The sequence below is a fragment of the Culex quinquefasciatus genome, chromosome 1, assembly GCF_015732765.1.
Source record: "Culex quinquefasciatus strain JHB chromosome 1, VPISU_Cqui_1.0_pri_paternal, whole genome shotgun sequence".
Taxonomy (NCBI): Eukaryota; Metazoa; Arthropoda; class Insecta; order Diptera; family Culicidae; genus Culex; species Culex quinquefasciatus.
Genome location: NC_051861.1, coordinates 24,284,748 through 24,306,131, shown reverse-complemented (window position 1 = coordinate 24,306,131; position 21,384 = coordinate 24,284,748). Strand labels below are relative to the sequence as shown.

The 21,384-nt window shown below is 38.4% G+C and overlaps 1 protein-coding gene across 8 annotated transcripts in view; it reads left to right on the top strand.

Annotated features, from left to right (window-relative positions):
• LOC6039090 (polypyrimidine tract-binding protein 1) overlaps positions 1-21,384 on the top strand; it is a 466,473-nt gene that overhangs the window by 150,825 nt on the left and 294,264 nt on the right. For 2 of the 8 annotated variants that reach the window (XM_038249974.1, XM_038249975.1), the window contains exon 3: positions 1,706-1,882. The exons of the other annotated variants lie outside the window; for them this stretch is intronic. In XM_038249974.1, coding sequence (XP_038105902.1) covers positions 1,853-1,882 — 30 coding nt within the window. In that variant the 5' untranslated portion in view covers positions 1,706-1,852. The remainder of the gene's footprint in view (positions 1-1,705; positions 1,883-21,384) is intronic. 8 annotated transcript variants of the gene reach the window in all.

Here is a 21,384-nt window from a genome sequence, read left to right as displayed (position 1 = left end):
GCTAAACAGTTTTCGCTGATTTGATATTATCTTTGTACATTACAACTTAACCATCAAAATAACTTTTTATTAGACATTTTGCCCTGTAAAATATGTTTAAGGTTTTTATGTCACTTTTCAAAAACTATATTTAAAAAATCAATATGTAAAAGTTATTTAATATGTTACGAAATCTTTAAAATTTTATTCAAAATCAGAACAGAAAACAAAATATCGTAAAAATCAAACTGTTCTAAAAAGGTGACTCTAAAAATAAATAAAAAATGATTAATTGAATCCCCTTCCCCCCTTTCAAGTGTCCACGTTGTTTATGGTCCACAAAGAGCAAAGAAATAAAAAACAGAATCCAAAATATTCTAGCAATGATAGAATTTGTCGAAGTAAGTAACGTTAGTAAGTTTCTAATGCATCGGAACAATTTGAAACATTTTTGGAGTTGGTATGTAATTCGAAAATTGAAAGAGAATCGATTGAAAAACGGCGTTGTTTATAAAGCGGAATCGATAATGTGATGTTCAATAACAGATCATAAAATGCGTTTTCAACTGAAATCGACTGATAAATAGCTCAATAGGAAGTGAGCAATCAAGTTTCTATGAACAGTTTTACAAAATAAGTTGTTTGAATAGTGAAAATCAGCAAATTGGATGGAGTTAGGAGCGAGTTCTTAACCTGCCAAACATACGAGAAATTCCCCTTCTATATCCCATTTTGTATGAAAATCATTTCTGCATAGGAATGTAAAATTTTAAAGCGAACCCACTAGAACTAAACGCTCTCATAGTGTGAGTATCAAACCGATCAGTCAGTGTTCATTAAATCGCATTGTCACTTTCTGCAACACATCTGTTGCAGCTGGAATTTTAAACTTTAATCTTCCTGACACCATCTTCCCTGCCTTCACCCCACATGCAACTTGACTGTCTGTCAAAAGCAGAAAGCAGCCCGGCAAAAAGAAAATTGTAAAATTTCGCCCAACATAACTATTGAACTGTAATGTACCCACCGGAGCAGACACGTTCATCCGTCGGGAAAAGCAACAAGCAGCAGCAGGTTTTCCCTGAATTTTTCTTCATTTCCACCTCACTCTACGCTGAGAGTGGTGCTTCTTAATCCTGGGACTGCAGCGCACTTCGCTTGACTTGAGCCATTTCTTCCCGGCTGCACATCAATCTCCCTCCTCCGGGGCGGGTCATGCTCACCGTTTGGAAATAATATAAATGTTACCGTTCTCACTGATTTGAATATTTTAAAACCTTCAGCTCGACTCTGACAAGCTTTTGCCGTGCAGTTTTTTCCCCCCACTTGCCCCAACATTGCTGCAACCGGATGGATCGCATATCCGCCCCCTTCTCCCGCTCCGCCATTCCTTTATATGTACATTTATTATCCATAATTTATACCATTTGCATAACATATGCTTGCATTTTTGATACTCCTCCGGGTCCAATAAACTGCACTTTTGCGCTCCATTTGTAATACTTTTCCTCCTTCGGCCACCCACGATTTCCCAGCAAAGAATGCTGATTTATTTCGAGCGCGACTTCCTGGCAGTCACTGCTTTACCGACGACTTCCGACCGAAACCAGACGAAAATTGGAAGACATTTGTACGGTTTCCCCCGAGCTCCTCGGGGTGACGCGCTAGCGATGGATAAGCTTCAGTTTCTAACCTTTTTTCTCTCTCTCTCTCTTTCTCGTTTCAGGTAAGGATTGCTTGTGATCTATCTTGCGTGGTAGTGTGTTCCATTTATTTTTTGTTGCGCTGGGGGCTCGATGAAAAAGAGGCTGCCCAAGGAAACGGATAGCCCGCTGTAATTGAATAGTGTTTTTCTTTCTTTGGGGTATCCAGCATGAAGACCGAGTACGGCACGATGACGGATGTAAGTACCAGGAAAGAGACCATCACAGTCTCAATGCTGAATTGGTGGAGGACATTTTCTAGAATTTTGTCTATCTGAGTTATAACTAGTTTAGCTAGTCGTTCGAAGATGTCGCTAGTGAATAAATAATAACTTGCTTGCAAGTCGTTTGACCTCAGATCGGGTCCAACGCACAACAGATTTGCACACAAGTTTAGTTGAATTGATGAAAAGTTACTTGCATGCAAGTAGCTGACTTTCATTAAGCACCATCTATCACCGACTAGCGAAGTTGAAATCGTTGCGTTGACTTCCACAGCCCAGTGGATGCCGTCATCGTTCCGCAAATAAGCGATTCTTTCATTCTGCCTGTTTGCCGATGTTTACACTCACCTCAACCGGAATCAATGACCGGTTGTCACCTGTCACAGCCGGGTCGTCATCGTTTATTCTAAGCTTATTTGCATTTCCACGGATGCATCGCCCGTTCGATTACTTGTTGGGTGAAATCGCATTTGATTGGCAGTGAAAAATTCAAATCTTCTGAATTGAACACTGAAGTAATGTTTTGTAATTTCATGCACAATTTTACATGTAGTTTTGTGTAAGAATCATTTTAAATGTCCAATAAGAACTTTTGTGAAAATAAATATATATTTTTAACAGTTCACATCCAAATGAGCTTCCGAATGCCGGTCACGAGTCAAGATCGGAATCCCATTCATTCGCTGCTGCTTCAGTAGCATCATCTACCGGGAAGTGAATACCTTTTAGGGATGTTTACATTTATTTTTAAACCCCGGCACACAATGACTTGAGGACTCACTCCAGCGCTGAGGTCAGAGGATGGCTTACAACCTTGAGAGAGAGAGAGAGCTGGTCCTTAAAAGATTACTTTCTCGTTAAAATGGTAATCGGACCAAGAGCCAAACCAACAATCGAGCTGTCTTTGCCGGAAGGGGTATTTCGGTGAATTTAATTAAAAATTGATTTCCACTCAAGAATCGGCGACGTCGACGAAACAATTAAATTGAACAATCTCCAGCACGCGTCACCCAGCAAAGGGTTAAACTAGTGGCCACACGGGTTTGTCTCGCCCTGGTCTGATTGTAATTATGCATAATTTGATTAAACCGGGATTTCGAAGGGGAGAACACGAGGAGGAATGTCGTAATAGTTCAGCTACGAAAACTTTTGCTTGGAAGCTCAAAGTTCTGATTGAGTTCACTCGCGGCTACGCGGATTGGCGAAAAGGGTTTTTAGCATTTTAAATTGACTTTTGGACTGCGAGCAATCAGCGGGACCTGCTTTGCATCGATGAAAGGGATGAAATGATAAGGGTCTTGGAAAACTAAAAACTAAAAGACAACAAGACAACAAGACAACAAGACAACAAGACAACAAGACAACAAGACAACAAGACAACAAGACAACAAGACAACAAGACAACAAGACAACAAGACAACAAGACAACAAGACAACAAGACAACAAGACAACAAGACAACAAGACAACAAGACAACAAGACAACAAGACAACAAGACAACAAGACAACAAGACAACAAGACATAAGACAACAAGACAACAAGACAACAAGACAACAAGACAACAAGACAACAAGACAACAAGACAACAAGACAACAAGACAACAAGACAACAAGACAACAAGACAACAAGACATAAGACAACAAGACAACAAGACAACAAGACAACAAGACAACAAGACAACAAGACAACAAGACAACAAGACAACAAGACAACAAGACAACAAGACATTAAGACAACAAGACAACAAGACATTAAGACAACAAGACAACAAGACATCAAGACACTAGACAGTAAGACAACAAGACAGTAAGACGGTAAGACAACAAGACAGTAAGACAACAAGTCAGCAAGACAGTAAGACAACAAGACATCAAGACACTAGCCAGTAAGACAACAAGACAGTAAGACGGTAAGACAACAAGACAGTAAGACAACAAGTAAGCAAGATAACAAGTTAACAAGACAACAAGACAACAAGACAACAAGACAACAAGACATTAAGACAACAAGACAACAAGACAGTAAGACAACAAGACAACAAGACAACAAGACAACAAGACAATAAGACATTAAGACAACAAGACAACAAGACAACAAGACAACAAGACATTAAGACAACAAGACAACAAGACATCAAGACACTAGACAGTAAGACAACAAGACAGTAAGACGGTAAAACAACAAGACAGTAAGACAACAAGTCAGCAAGACAACAAGACATCAAGACACTAGACAGTAAGACAACAAGACAGTAAGACGGTAAGACAACAAGACAACAAGACAGCAAGATAACAAGACAACAAGACAACAAGACAGTAAAACAACAAGACAGTAAGACAACAAGACAGTAAGACAACAAGACAACAAGGCAGTAAGACAACAAGACAGTAAAACAACAAGACAACAAGACAGTAAGACAACAAGACAGTAAGACAACAAGACAGTAAGACAACAAGACAGTAAGACAACAAGACAGTAAGACAACAAGACAGTAAGACAACAAAACAGTAAGACAACAAGACAGTAAGACAACACGACAGTAAAACAACAAGACAGTAAGACAACAAGACAGTAAGACAACACGACAGTAAGACAACATGACAGTAAGACAACACGATAGTAAGACAACACGATAGTAAGACAACAAGACAGTAAGACATAAATACAACAAGATCACAAGACAACAGGACAACAAGACAGTTTAATCCAGTGAAATAAAAGATCCTTCCAAAGTGGTAATTTCATGCACAAATCCTCAAAAAGACCGTCTTTAATCCACACCAAAAAAACCGTTTAAGGCTCGACACGCCAAAAATCGCCGACGGAGCGCCGGCTACCCGCTGGGCCCACCAACAAGCACGCTGCCGTGGCAGAAAATTGATTTAAATTTTCTAAATTTATTATTCCAATTATTGTTATTACTTTTCGTGTGCCACCGCCTTTGGGAGGGCTTCCGTCCTTTCCGCTGGGCTTTTTTCGAAAACGAAAAAAGGACACAAAACTCGGGCTATTTATTCTTTAATTTCTCTCTCTCATACTTTGGAATAAATTTGCTGCCGCAGCCGGAGGCTGCCGTTGTCGTCCCTTTAAAACATTCACTCCCGAAGCAGCAGCCAAAAGTTTCCTATTAATTTCCATTTGTTTTTCGGGTGTGCCTATTTTTGGCCCCCTTCCACACCGTGAAAGTCCTAGAAGTGTATGTGACAAAATATTACAAAAATTGCCGAAAAGTAAATTTACACAAGATAACTCATACACTTGGCGTGGGACCGTCGGGGGTGGAAAAACAAACTTTTCCGACCAATTTTTCGCGCCACTTTTCTAGCTTTTCGCGAGTTGGCCAAGAAGCTGCTCAAAATCTCATTTACATAATTTAATATAACTGGTCGCCCCCCCCCCCTTCATTTTGACTATTTTTTTTCCGTCGGTATCCTTCCTCATTCAACTAAGAAAAGGTGCCATAAACCTTTCCCGGTGGTCAGGACTTTTGCGACACGAAATATGATGTTTTCCGCTCGAAGTTTGAGGAGAGAAAATAAAAAAAGGTGCGCGGATAAATTTTCATTAAGTCTTTGGCCAAATATTTGCTGGATCCGAAAAGGGATGTAGCGAAATTCTCGGTACAACATTTTTGATAACCGTCCTGTCCTGTGCTATGTGTTTCGTAAAAAGGGAAAACTTTTTCTTGGAGGATCGAAAAATAACAACAGAAGGTATCGTTCACAAGTCGAAAAAAAAAAATCAAAAAGGTAACACGGCAAAAGTGAACTTGTGTTGGCGACTCGTGTCGATTTTTCGGGGAGGTTTTGAGGAATTTTGGGATTCGACAGGGTAGAAAGGTACACAACATGGATCCCATGTTGGTTGATATATTGTTGTAAGGTACACGACATTTGTGGGTTGATATTGTTGAGCTTAAATGATTGTGGAAGTTAAGAGAATGTTAATTAATGAAAAAATAAGTTGCTTTGATATTTAAAAAAATACATAATGTAAATTTAACTTGAGTTTTGCTTTGTGTCCTCCTTTATTTTTTTACTAACCTCGAACCAATAAATCACTACATTGAGAAAACAATTTCTCATCAGTTTTTTTAATCTCTCTTGGATTTTTTTTAGCAGTAGTGTTCATTTTTTTTTGTTCATAAAAACAATATATATTTTGTTCATATAAAAAACTAAATAACGTTTATAGACAGAAAAAAAGAACTAAAAGAATACTGAAATCAAGAGAGCAATTCTCTACCAAAACCGGAAACGGATTTTATTTTTTGATTTGGCTCAAACTTTGTGGGGGCCTTCCCTATGACCAAATAATCTATTTTGTGTGTTTGGTTCATCCATACAAGTCTCCATACAATTTTGGCTGCTGTCCATACAAAAATGGTATGTAAATATTCATACAGCTGTAACTTTTGAGTGAATTTTCTGATCAATTTGGTGTCTTCGGCAAAGTTGTAGGCATTGTTGAGGACTTTTGAGAAAAAATAGGTACACGGAAAAAAAATTGCACATTTTTCAATCGACTTTTTTCACTAAAACTCAATTTCAATTTTCAATTTTTTTATTTTCGAGATTTTTTGATATGTTTTAGGGGACAAAAATCCACATTATTTGAGCCTTAGAGAAACATGGTCAAAAAATCTGCCGCCGAGTTATGAATTTTTGAAAAAAAGTGATTTTTGGAAAAAATCGAAGTTTCATGCAAAAACAAGTTTGACATTATTTTTTAATGCAAAATTGAATTTGCAATCGAAAAGTACTTTACAGATCCGTTTTCAAGATATAGCCACCGAAAGTTTGATTTTAGCGAAATATTTGCAATTTTTCAATTTTTAAAAATAGTGATCATGAGTGACCATTTCTAAAAATATTTTTTCTGAGAAGTTCAGAAAATTTGCTATAAAATTGTCTAAGAGACATTGAAGATTGGACCTCGGGTTGCTGAGATAGAGCCGCTTTAAGAAAAAGAAACACGAAAATTGAAGTTTTCTTAATCTCACCAAAACAACCCACCTTTTTCTAATGACCATATCTCAGCAAATAATGATCCGATTTTCAATGTAAATACATGAAAAATTCGTGAAATTTTCCGATCTTTTCGAAAAAAAATATTTTGAAAATTTTTAAATCAAGACTAGCATTTTAAATGGGCGTAATATTCAATGTTTGGCCCTTTTAAAATGTTAGTCTTGATTTAAAAAAATAATAATAATAATAAAAATTAAAAAGTATGCTAATTTTAATAACGAGACTGTTTTCAACTTTTAATAAAAAAAGCTGCTTAATATGATGACGTTTTCAGTTGATTGAGTTTCTTTTTTGGTCCACTCACTTTTTGGATTAATGTTTAAGGGTGGGGAGCAAACGCCAACTTTGAATATTTGCAACGGTTGACCCTTTCAGGCCTGAACGTCCCAAAACGTGTCCCTCGGTTCTGGCCGCGGTGTACCAGCCTAATAAAAAAACAAATTAAATTAATTTAAGGCTGTTTTTTTAATGTATCAAGGCATCGTTCAGAAAGTACGTCACGTAAAATCATCCAAGTTTTACCCCCCACCCCTCTCCCTTTGTCATGCTTTTCCAATAGTTTAAACATGTAATGTCACGCTTGCTCAGACCTCTTTCACTGCTCAGAGTTGTTTCATCAAATACTTAAAAAAAATCTATTTATTCCATATTTAAAATATTATTGAAAAGCGGAAGTTTCGAACAAATTCCATTTTTTCAAACCCCGTGCCCATGTAATCTCCGGACATGACTATCAACAAAACGACAAAAGCGTCACACTTTTGTTCTCATGTTACTGCTTGCACAATACGCAGTCAGCGTACAACTCAGTTCATTATTAGTTTTTCCCCCGCCCGCCAGAGCAGCTCTTATTTGCATTTCCTGCTGCTGCCGTCATCGCGGCTGCAACTCCAGTGTTGTGCTTCATCGACCTATTTTAATCGACAAATATAAATTTTATTTCGAAAAAAAGTGAGCTCCAATCTCCGCAGGCTTTCAATACGCCGCCACCCCCGGATGGTAGGCAACCTGTCAAATTAAAATCGCAAAGGCAGCCGGGAAAAGCGAAGAATTGGTCCCCACGGGGAGTGCCAATTTCGCGCGATATTCTTATTGAGCTCTGACTAGACTCAGTTTGCGTTTTTATCAGCTGCTTTGTGATCGTAAGGTGAGAAGGAAGTGAGATATTCGCCATTTTTCATATTTGCTTCATCAAATTGAGCTCAGTGGGATTTCTTTGTGCAAATTGATTGAAAAGAAGCAATTGAATGTGCAAAATTAAGTGAACATTTCAGCTTTCATAGTGAGCCATAGACAAACGGCTACTAGATTGAATAAATCATTTTCCTCCGTGCCAGGCGGCTTAAACTTGATCTTGAAACAACTCGCCAACTATCGGATCATCTTGGCCATAACTAGTTTCTCTCATTCCAAAGTCTCTCTCTCTCGCTAGCTCTCGGCTAAACCAGCTGATCAACGGCGATGATGACAAGTTCACGTAATGCAATAGTGTGTGTGGCTTAGCCGGAGCGGAAAACCTAACCTCACCGCGCACGTTTGTACCCCTATTATCTAACACCTGACGATCGCTACCCGACTGAAACATGATGACATCATTCCAATTACAAGCTGAACCGGAGAGTTCAGCTGGGTTAAGGTTGGGGAAAGGTTTCTTGTTTTTTCGTAAACTTTTGTGTCATGTTCATCTTGTAGCTCTTTCGGAACTCGCGGGCTTGGTTAATTAAAAAATATCAAACTCTCCACGTGCACGAGCGTTCGCTCGAAGGTTGATGGAAGAAAAATAATCATCAATTTGTGAAAGCCCGCTGGAAAAAAGTTACCCGGGAGAAATTTCCCAGGAACAACTCCGAAGCAGAACAAGCGAGTTCTCAACTAGGGTGACTGCAGGCATGTTGGTTCTGAGTTCAAAATTCGAGGAAACGTACGAGTTGCGACTTGGCGATTCTGACAGTGAGCAAAACAGTAAATCTCTCTTCTCTGATTAACTGTCGTGGAAACGGGAGAGCAAATCTTGTTGCTCTTTGTCTTCCCGCGAGAGCTAAGAGGGTTGAGCAGCTGTCACTTTTTAATACTGAGTAGGTCTACCTTTGCTTCATCTGCTTTAGCAGAACTTCTCCAGCTACAAGTGTGTAATTCGCAATTTTTTCCTCATTTCTCGACGACGTTTAAACAACAACAAGAGATCCAAAGAGAGAGAGAGAGAGAGAGAGAACTCGAGCAACTGTCACTCTGTGTGCACGCTTCGCGTGGAGGAAAATTTCGAAACAAACTACGCGAGGGGTCCATCGCCGGTAGTCGCCTGGAGCAAGTGTCATGCCTTCTTCTGCTCTCTGTTGCTGTTCAGTTTCATTCCGGAATGTCACAACTGCGGAAGGGTAGTCAGAGTTGTTGAAAAAAAAAAAAGCAATGAAGCAAAATCACAACTTGGGTAGAGCTGAGCTGCAACTGACAAGAGTAACAACAACCGTCACGGCTCTGTTGTGACGAGGGGAGTTCTCCTGTTGCAGAATGATAAGTTTGGATGACATTTTTTCAATTTTGAGCTCGGTGTAATTTTTGTACCGCGGAAAATTTGCGATACCTTGAGGGCATGGTGTGGAATTGTGGGTTTTTAAACGGTGCTGTCCCATTTTATATGAGATGTTCTTGTTTTGGAAATTGAGAGTGTTATTTGCTTCTTTGGACGTGGTGGACAACGATTTAATTTAACGGCCAGTTCGAATGATTGCGCAATTATCAAGGAAATTTTTTTAAATCCAAGTCATATTTTGACGCGATTTCCTGTCTCGTCAAAATTCATCGTTGAACCAAACCCAAAATCTTCCGTTCTTCTCAAAGACACACACACACATTCGTCTCACCGGATAGCTGCTAGCATGATTCTACCAAAATCATCGTGCAACGATTCGCTTCCGCTCGAGAAACTCATTAAATTGACCTCCTGTCTGGCGGCGGCAGAAGCGGCCCGCGATCACACAAGAGTTGGCCGCGGTCACTCTGGCAAAGAACGCAAAAGAGAAAAAAATGAAGACAATAATTTACGAGCCATAAAACTATTTGCTCGAGCTGATAGACGACGCCGACTACCGCACAAGAACAGCCCCAGTACGTTGACCTAGACCATCACCACCACCAACACTACCGGTTCTACCGGCAACTAGCTCCATCTATCGGAATCGAACGCCGAGTCCGATAGTCTCGCTCGAGCCGATCAATTAGTGATCGCCACTTGTGCGAATTGCTCCGCCAGAAGAGAAACTCTACAAATGTCTTGCGGCGGCAAGTTAACCTTGAAAACCGACCACCGCACACCCGGAATACACTTAACCCGAAAGCCGAAGTCCAGGCCGGCTCATCGTTCGGCTTAAGCGGTCGGGTTAAACGATCGCGAGAGAGCGCGAGAATGAGAGATTGAGTGAGTGAGTCACTCATCACTCCGCGCTCACCAGCGCCGCCGGCTACCTTTTGTTGATTGTTGTGGCTTTTTTTTTGCGCGTGTTCGGATCAAACAAAGCTCGAGTGAGTGTGTGTGTGTATTAAGTCATCGGAGCGTGGCGATTCGCGAGCGATGATGGATGGCACGAAGCGCACCAACACCGGCAAAGAGAGAGTCAAGTATTAGTCGGACGTGCTGCCGGCGCACATCAAGTGGTTCTTTGGGCCGGTATTACGTGGACCGTGGATCTGCGATCGGGAGACAGGGACGCGTTACCCGCGTTCGTGGTGTATGTGTGGTGAATAATATTCCGGTCAATGGCAAACAGTTTTAGCGAATTGACTGACCAGCAAGCTGGTAGGGGAAATCTACCCTTTCCAATCAAACACCTATCTTCGTCATGTGGAAAGTTTGATGCTCGATTAAAGCTCCAAAAATACTATTTGGGCTATAAACTTACCAGCAACAGCACCGCCTCGAGTAAGCACTCAAATGTATGCCACTTACTGGCCAAAAAGATCACATTTAATGCACTTTTGATCATAATTTGTATTTTGCGAGACCACTTCTCATCATTTTGTTGGCACACACAGTGACACACACGAGAATCCCTGAAACGCTTAATGAATATCGCCAAAATTAACTTTTCACTTTCGCTTACTTTTTCACGGCACTTAAGATATGAAATTGCTTCCAACTACCGGCAACATGTTCTTTTGATCATTAGTAAGCCACTCACTTGAAGAATAATCCCGAAAAATGTAATAAATTAGCAAGCGCCATCAAAAAAACAAACGCGCCAAGTCGTTTGACGTTTCAATTTTCACTTTGCATTCAAATCGAAGGCTGAAGAAAACCGAGCGAGAGACGAAGGCAAAAAGAAAAAGGCTGGCCGTCAACACCACCAGCAGCACAGCCAGCGATGCCAGGAAACTTTCCCTATAAATGCCACTTTTCGTGAGTGTTCGTTTGAACTGTCAGCGCAAATGGCAACACTCGACAGAGTGTTGGAAGAAAAAAGAACTAAGCCGATATTAGAAAAATGGGCGTGGCCCAATGCATTCGGCTCGATTAGAATACCCTTGGGATTTTTTTTTGTTAAATGCTTGGTAAAGAAATAGAATAACTTTTAGTGAAAGTGAAAATAAACAGAAATGTTCACAAAAACTTGCTCTACTCGTTGATGTACTTGGTTTTAGTAAAATTCAAGGAAGACTCTAGATTATCCAGCATCATTCAAACACGACCGCTTATTAGGATTAAAATGGGTAGATTTCCCCTATAAGAAGAGAGGATAAAAAGATAGGAGATAGGATTGGGCAGGAGAGAGAGGAGTTGAAAAGTACAGGTTGTGGATGATTTCAGGAAGCAGGGTTTTACTGTAGTATTTTTAAAATAAACTAAAATCAAATAATAATTTAAAGCCAAGTGTTTCAATGTTTTAAGACAGACTGTAACGCTTTTTGCAGTTTCTCAGATTATTACAGCGTATCCTGAACCTTATACCATCCAAAGCCAAGCGAGACTTATGTGGGGATACCGTGGAGATTTTCCTTTAACCCCTTGAAAAAGTGGATTACATACAAAAATCACTTCCAACATGGATTCAAACTGGGTGGAAAGAAAAAAAGACTTTTGAAAATTGTTCTTACATTTTTCGTCGAATATAACAAATTTCACCACAAATTTTTTCACAAATATAAATATAAGGCCCTTGCAAATATATGTTTTCGGTAATGAGGCAGCTGCAATTATTTTTCAAGATTATGCCTTTCAACTCTGACCAAAGTGTCTGTTTTTTGAAAAAAATATTTAAATTTGAATTAACCAACGCACAGTAAAAATATATATTTTGTGTAACACCTCAAGTATTTTTAATGTTAAATATTACTTCTATTACTAAAAATGTGACCTAATACAGAAAGTTATTAAAATTCTTGATGTCAAATTACACATTTTTTACGGAAAATCTAGGTTTTATGAAACACATTAATTTAGGTTAAAAAGAAGTAACTTCTTTGTGATTCTTGTGATATTTGCAAATCGGTTCATAATTTAATTTTTCACTCTCACATTTTTTAAAAGTATTTCTCAAGTTACGGTGATAAGTACGGAAATAGTTACAGTTTGGTCTCTTTCTTAATCGTTTTTGCACAATACTATTTTTTATACATGCTTTTAGTTTTATATACAGTCCAGACTTGATTATCCGAAGTTTCGATTATTCGAAGCTCGATTCTCCGAAGGTTTGAATGGGACTTCGTATAATCGAATCATGAGCAAAAATTTTTTTCGTTTATGCCGTTGCAAATATTTTTTGAAGTTTATGTCCCTCGACTCTGACTAAAGTTGAGGGGGTGTTTTAAATGCATTATACACCTGTCTAATTGTTTTACCATCATTAGTTTCAAAAATATCTAAGTATTGACGAAAATTTTATTTTTTGCGAAAATTTTTTTTTTGCGGTGCTGTACATTGGAATTACATACGGCCTTATTTAATTTTCTTACTTTTATCATCAAAACAATATGAATATTTGATGGCCTTTTACATTGAATAATGCATTTTTCAATATGTTATCACCGCCGCCATTTTGAAAAAAAAAAATCTTGATTCGATTATCCGAAGTGAAATTTTTCCAATGAAGATTCGAAAAAAACATTACATTTCTCTTAAAATGTCATGTTCCAAAAATGTCACGGAAATTGGCAGAGTTTTTGAAACTTTTTCAGTGTGTTTTCGATGAAAAATATGTTTTTTTTCGGAATTCTGAGTACGCCATCAAATCGGGCGTCCATTTTTACATAAAAATTCCTTTGACAACATATTTTTATTTCATCGCCGTTGCAGGCTGCAAATTATTGAAAAACATCTCTTTTTTCGCATTTTCAAAAATGGAAAGGGTCGTAACGCCCTTACGTCACGAGATATCAAAAAACGGACCTCGGATTCGTGATCAGGGACAAAAGTTACCCCTAAGGACAAAGTTTTACGCAAACTGAAGAGGGGTCGGGGCAACTTTTCCCGATTTCGTGTGAGTTGGTAGCGAGTTACCCAATTATAAAAAATGCATAGTATCTCATGGAAAAAATGCAAAAAAAAAGAAATTCTAATCCTGTCACCACACCCAGTCGCTACAATTCGCAGGAATTTCAACAATTTTAATGAACATACACAGCTCATAAAAATCGGGCTTTTCCTCCTGAAATCTCCTCCAAAACCACCCTCTTCCCCTCACCCAAAACAAGTTGTACCCCGGAATGATGATGAAACCCAAAGAATCATGTCCCGTTTCGGGGTGGACAACACACAGTCACACATGCACACATTTACCACACGCGAAAGACAGGGACCACACATCCATTCAAATATTGGCGAAAGCAAATAAAAATTCCTGATCGCTCGTTGTTTTTTTTGTACTGCTGCCTCGCCAGCGAAAAGAACTCAATGTGCGAGGAAAATTGCATAACCTCAAAACGTGCGGAAAAAGGTGGGTGTGGCACTGACACCGACACAAACCGAAAGCACACATTTAAATTAATTAATTCATTCGAAAGTGAACCATAATTTGAGTTTTTTTTTTTGTTTTTTCCTCGTACGGATTTACTACAGCAGAGAAAAAGCAAATAAAAACAAATAAATCATGATTAATGTTCGCAAATTGGTGGAAAACTTTCTCAAACAGAAGCAACAAAAAAAATCAAATTAAATTTCCATTAAAACTGTCACAACAATTGAGCTGTGAACGATTAATGGGGCACGTTCGCAGAGACGTTGACGGTCACCGGCGGGCTTCAAGGAACATCGGCAGGAAAGGGGATCGCCCAGAAACGAGGTGTGGTTTTCCTCTCTTTCCAATACCTTCCCACAACCTCCCGCCACAATCCACCGTGAGGTGAGTAAAATTATTTAATGTTGCAAAACCGGTTTGCTTCTTTTAGCACTTTTGCGCAGACTTTCTGCCTCTTGCTTAACTCTTCTCTTTTCTTCGCTTCTCTCTGTGTCAGTGTCAGGAGTTCTTTCATCTTCTTTTTTCGCATGTTGGTCTTTTGTTTTCTTTTTTTTCTTTTTTCCGCCAAGCTCAAGTGTTTCGCTCTTTTTTTGTGTGCAATTTGTTTGTATGTTTTTTTTACTTTGCTTGATTTTTGGTTCTTCATTTTCTCTGTTGAATCCAGTCTGTGAGGAATTTGCCGATTTGGTTGGATTCTTTGCGGTGGCGTGCATTGTTGTTCTTTTCGTGTTATTTTTTGTGTTTACTTTTTCTTCCTCTTTTCATTGCCAACTCGGAACTCATCACAGCGAAGGCTATTGTGTAAGTGTTTGCGTTAAAGCGTTCCATGAATTCATGATTGAACACTTTCCATAAAGCTCGGGACATCTTGTTGAGTAAGGGTTAGACTAGGAAACCTAGTTTTTGATAGATTTGTTGGTTTGTCAATGTTTTCAAATGGGGCTAACAGATTCTCAAAAAAGTGTCCACGTGGTTTATGGATGGTCCCAAAAGGTTGTACCGTAAACTGAAGTTACATGGATAGAATTTCAATTTATTATTAAACCGGTTAGACTTTTCACGCCTTCCGTCGGAAGGGAAGTAAATGTTGGTCCCGGACTAACCTAAAAAGGTTAGGTCGTTAGCTCAGTCCAGGTGTAGGAGTCGTCTCCCTGGGTCCTGCCTCGGTGGAGTCGCTGGTAGGCAGTTGGACTAACAATCCAAAGGTCGTCAGTTCGAATCCCGGGGTGGATGGAAGCTAAGGTGTAAAAAGAGGTTTGCAATTGCCTCAACAATCAAGCCTTCGAACACCTAGTTTCGAGTAGGAATCTCGCAATCGAGAACGCCAAGGCAATGCTGTAGAGCGAATAATTTGATTTTTTGATTTTTTGAAATGCAATGATTATCACCTTCCTTCATATTTACGTGGGACAAACAGTTTGAGAAAATTCGTACCTGTTGATATTATTTTCGATATCAAAAAAGTTTACCTAAAATACCCATCAACAATCAATGCTTATTTCAAATTAGTTGCAACTTCTTTTGACATTTTTTGTTAGTCTAAATTATTTTGAATGCAACACTTTGATTTTCTTGTACTCAGTTATAAACAAAATGCGCATGTTGAGTTTCAAGTAAGAGATTGTTATTATCGTTGATTATTTGTTACAAAAGTTAAACTGTCAGAGACTCTTTTTCGATCTGCAAAAACAGTGATTACTATTTATAATCTTTTTATGTACCTCGTTTTTTTCCTAAAAAATGATTTAACTTAAAACCTCTAAAACATTCGCTATCGGGGTAAAAGATGACTTTGTGAGTACTTTTTTTCAGAAATAACTGGATGAAATTTGGTCAAATTCGAATTGAAAGGGAACATAAATATAGGCAAAAGGAAGCATTCAAGAACTGACTACATAACCAAAAATTTTCATTATTTTTTTTTAATTATGATACTACATACTTGGCTAAGAGGTTATCATTTAGTGATTATAGTGTAATAACACAATTAGAGCTTTTCAATCACAATAAAAAGTTTCAAAAACATAATGTCATCTGATAAATCAATTATAAATATAAGATGTTTTGTAAATTAAGCTGTTCTATAGGAAACACTGAACAATAAAAAAACATATTTTAAGTTAAATTTAAGATAACTCCGGCTCCAACTCCGACTCCGGGTTATCAGAAATCTTCGGCTCCGACTCCGACTCCGACTCCAGCTCTTAAAATTTAGCCGACTCCGGCTCCGACTCCGACTCCGACTCCACAGCCCTGATTGTTAATAATTGTTAATAAATCTCTTCGTGTATACATATCGACTCAGAATCAAATTCTGAGCAAATGTCTGTGTGTGTGGTGGGATGTTGATGAAAACAATTTGCACTGGATTATCTCGGCACTGGCTGAACCGATTAGGACCGTTTTGGTCTCATTCGATTCGTCTTGGGGTCCCGTAAGTTGCTATTGAAAATTATAAAGTTTAGTTAAGTACTTCAAAAGTTATGCTAAAAAACAATTTTATTAAAAGCCCGAAAGATTTAAAAAGGGTGGTTTTTGCAAGAATCCCGCGGCGGGCGCTCTAAAATTCTTTGTGTAAATATGGGTATTTGGCGCCGTCGCTCCGTGCCATACTTTCATACACTTAGGAGCCCAGGGCGGCGAAGTCCTTGTAGATAAAAGGAAGACACTAGTGGTTGGTACTAGCAATGGTGGCCGACAGCTATAAAGTCAACTTCGGTTTTTGCAAGAAACTCTGTCATATTAAACATTTTTAGAAAGGTATTGAAAAGACCTTTCCAACGAATTCAAAAGATTGAAGATCTGACGACCCTATCGAAAGTTATAAGCACTTAAGTGCTATTTATGAACTTTTTAGAGGCCGGATCCAAACGTTGTCCGGATCTATCATGCGACTTGTCGTTGGATAGGTAATCGAAAGACCTTTCCAATGAGTTCAATAGATTGCAGATCTGACAACCATATCAAAAGTTATACGCACTTAAGTTTTATTTATGCTCTTTTTAAGGCCGGATCTCAGTTATTTTTATGAAAACGTTATCCGGATGGTATGAATAATAAATCAAGTTGATAGAACACTTAAAGGTCCGCCCTTTTGTATCTATTTTGGATAGCATTACCCTCTAAATGTGAGGAAAGCACCAACCACCTAAGGGTGGATTAAGTAACGTTTTTTATTATTTTCAATTATAACCGTAAATCGCCTCTAGACGGGATCGAAAAATTTGTCATAAATCCATTTTTCAAATAGAAATCTTGAATCTTCAAGTAAAAAAAGGTAGAACTTTTTAATTTTAAGTTTTTCTGGCGTTCAAGTTTAACCGCTTTCTAAATTAATATTTCCTATTTTTTTAAATCATTAGTATGGAATATTTTTTGAAATGTAATGTTTTGTTCTTATTTAGTTTTAATACACTTTTTTATTTTTTTTTTAAATTTTTGACACTTTGTTGCAACTCAAAAACTGATTGATAAAATTTATTCAAATTTTAAAAAAATAAAACAAAATTTAAAAGTAATAAGGACAACTGCAAAGTAGTGCGTCCAATTTTCCCGGGTTTTGAATTTCCGAGAAACGGGAAAATATTTTGAAATCTCGGGCATTTTTAAAACAGTATTAAAATCTATGTTTTCATTATATTTGCATGTTTTTCAAGCATAAAATCATAGAATTAGCTCAATACTATTCATTGGTGGTAATAACCTAAACAAGGATAGCAGTTTTTAGATAGCTTGAAAGATTTTTATGTTCTTTGTTGAGCTTTGGTTTTTTATCTTGTATCTTATCCAATGTGATTCAAATTAAATAAGTATCTTATAAATACATATTTTTTATTTTTCAAGACTAGCTTCTTTTAAATGTACAAAATAACAAATAAGAAGACAACAAACAAAATTATACCGGTTAAATTTTGGATAAGTTTAGACATTCATGTTGTATATAAAAAATATTATTCAAGTTGTCTTAAGGTCATTACCGCCAACTAGGGAAAATCGGGACTACAGTCTAATTAGATACAGGAGATTTTAGAGCAGTTCATTTGGAGATCGGTGTACTAATTGTTTTGCTCTGTTCTTGTTTTAACTGAAATCAATCAAAATAATTAAAACAAAATGATATTATTTTTTAAATTTAAAATCATAAATATGCGTAGTCTTTCAAAAAATATATAACATTTTATAAAATATTTTTAGAGCGCTAGGCAATTTACGGATCGGTGTTTTTTTTTACAAGTTGGCTCCAAATTAATGCTGATACCTAGTTTGAATAGGTCCTATAAACTTATGAAAACACAAAAGCTTGTAGGACCTTTTTAAAAAAAACCTGGATATATGCTTAATATTTTACTTTTTTTATCGGTGTTCATCTATTTCAACAACAAAACCTAAATTTCCAGACAAAAATTTTATATTTTTCCAGTTTCGGGAATTCCTGGGAATTCAGGAATTCCCGGTTTTGGAAAAATCCCGGGATTTCAGGATGGACGCACTACTGCAAAGGAAGGTTTTTAGAAAATTCATTACCAATTGAAAACAAAGATTAAAAGAGATGAATCGATGTTTAAATTACCAAAAATAAATAAAGAAAAACATAAAAGAATTTCTAGAAAAAATTAAAAAAAATGAAGAAATACATTAAACAAGCGAAGTAAAGTTTTTCGTAAACCATAAATGATTAGGTACTGAACAAGGAAACAAAGTTGAAATAATAATTTGCACAGCTGATTAACGGCCTAAGATAAAACAAGTACCAAACAATGCATAAATTGAAAATGCACAATATTTTAGTAAGGTACACAGCAGTATTTAAATTTGAACAATCGATTTAAACTGCACAATTTTTCGGCACATGCTTAATATCTTTATTGTGGCTTTGATTATTTAACATTAATTAATTTGAATTGGATTAATAATTCACCAGCATTTTTTGAGTGCATGTTTGATATTGTTATTTTTTCACTTAAACCGTTCTTCAATTTCCATTCATAATAATCCAAATTCAAGATTTTTTATTCTTTTTTTCAACTGCTTCAAGTTGTAAATCTTTGGAGTATTTTTGCATTTGAATTTAGCTTCAAATCGGTCCTTTTCCTGCAAATACATTCTTCATGAATTAGTCATTTTACGAGCTGATGTCGTTGTCGCTCTACCTCCTCTCCAAATAAGTAACAAATGAGCAGCCATTAACCAATCCCCAAAACAAATGTCTGAGAGCCGCTTTCGTCTCCCCCCGGCCATTTGCGACCCACAAAATTGCAAATTTATTCATCGAAATGACTCCATTCTACCCAGAGCAGTGTCAGGTGCACCTGTTCAAATCACAGTATTTCTTCTTCTTCTTCTTCTTCTTCGTCTTTCACAGCACCCTTTCAGATAATAGCAACCAAAGACCACTTATCCTGTTCACATACGGCTACATGCCCTCTCACCTAGTAGGTACCCTTAAAGCCTAATCTAAATGCCCCACCCTACGGCGGTCTTCTTCTCTTCCGGTCCATTTGCGTCTACCACACTTGTTTTCCCTCTGACTAAGAAAAGCCTGGAAATTGGGTGAAAAAGGAAAAGCCACAAGACCCCCCTTCTTCACTGGATCTTGTTACGGATTTTGGGAACTTGGGCGAACTTGGGCCACTTTTCTTGAGGATGACCAGACCACTCAGCAACCGACCGACGACCCTCCTGCTAAGTGAGGTCGTAATTCTTGACGTTTTGCATTTAGGTGATTTCGGTGAGTGGAGCGAGTTGAACCGGGGGTTGCGCGGGGGGAAGTTTCTATTTAGGGGGAAAGTGTTTCTTTCCGGTAGACTAATGTGATATTTCCGGGGAGGTTTCCCGGGGAACAGCAAGTGGCTCAAAGGTAATTCGATTTCTAAATTATGAAGTCAGAACTGTTTTTATAGTTTCCACGAATTTCAGTCATTTTTAAATGGATTGTGCTGGATTTTTTTTACCTTGAAAATCTGCATCTGAAATTATGTTTGAAATCCAGTAGAACCATGCGTTGACACAAATGCTTCCCGCCGGAGCAAATTGAGTCGTCCCTTGAGTTCACCCACACAACACCCGGGGATATCCACAATGTATGTGTAACAATTAATTAACATGTCATCGAAAGGAACCCGCTCTCGGCTCCCTCCCGGCACACACTTCTGTGAAGTTCTTTTGATGTCCACAGAGGGATGATTGGTGGTCTTGCTATAGTTCCTTTGCTGGAAGCAACAGTTTCCGAACCAGGAGGACATTCACAAAGGACGTCCTCAACAGGTCGGAGTTTGCTACCTCAAGCTTGTGGGGACGTCGCTTAAGGCTAGCCCCGCCAGCTCCCTGTCAATTGATTAAGTGGACGTGAAATTCCACCACCACCCTGGGTGAAGCCACCGCCATCCTACAACAAGCTATAAGAACCGTGCGATAATGATTAATAGGCTATTGATTAAGGGTGGGCACCGGCCCGGTATCAAACACAAAAGACCGTATCCTCTTGAGCTTTGGAGAGCACTCTCAGCCTCCCTCCTTCTCCAAAATGGCTTCCACCGAGGACGAAACTTTTGAAGTTGTTGTCAAGAGCGTGGAAAAGCGCCAGTTTTAGTCAGGTCCTTGTGATCCCCGAACGGTGTGGCCGTGCTCTTGAGATAATTAGTCATTGTTGGTTTTATGGGTGGCCGCTGTTCAGCTTGAGTGTTGCTCTAGAAGAGGTGGTTCTTTTAGTTGCTTCAGGAAGGTTGATAAATGTCGTGGATAATGAGATTAGCAGGTACTTAATTTGGGAGAACCCCCTGGAATTGACCTTTAATTATGTCATGCAAGATTCTCCCTATCGTTGCATCATCTTCAATAGAAAGATTATCAAAATCTGACCTTTCACATCCGCACGATGCACCGTGTCGTTGAATGTTCTACCCGCAGGGGCTTCTGCGAAGCACTTTGATTCGGTTCGCGCCCGTTTAAATTATCAAGTTTGTGTGCACCGTGTTGAGAACGTCAGCCGAAACAGGATATCCAATTAATGCATCTGAGCACATATTTCGTCCTCACCTTAACTTTGAGCAACGTTTGCTGCACGTGGCCTCGCAAGAGCTCCACCACCACCGTCATCATCATCGCCAAGTGTGCGATATGTTAATAACTTGCAGATAATTGTTGTTCGTAATTTTCCCTGGTTGCTCGCTGTTGGTGGGCGATTCTCTGGAAGGTCAGAAGTATATATAAGTTTAAAAAAGTTTTTTTTTATTCTTAAGAACAAGCTGATGTATAGCTTTGTAAAAAAGTTCCAGGCGCAATTAAGATTTAACGAAATAAGGGCAATATTTTATCCGAAGCGTACAGTATGTCCACGTATCCATCCTTCCCTGTAGATTTTGTGAAATGTGATCCGGTCACAGAATCCTCACTACGGTTAATGCAACGCTGTAGGCCTGACCGCTTCAACGTGTGTAACTGGACCATCCATAAATCACGTGTTTTTTTTTGGAAATCACAATCTCTTTTGTATGGTGTGT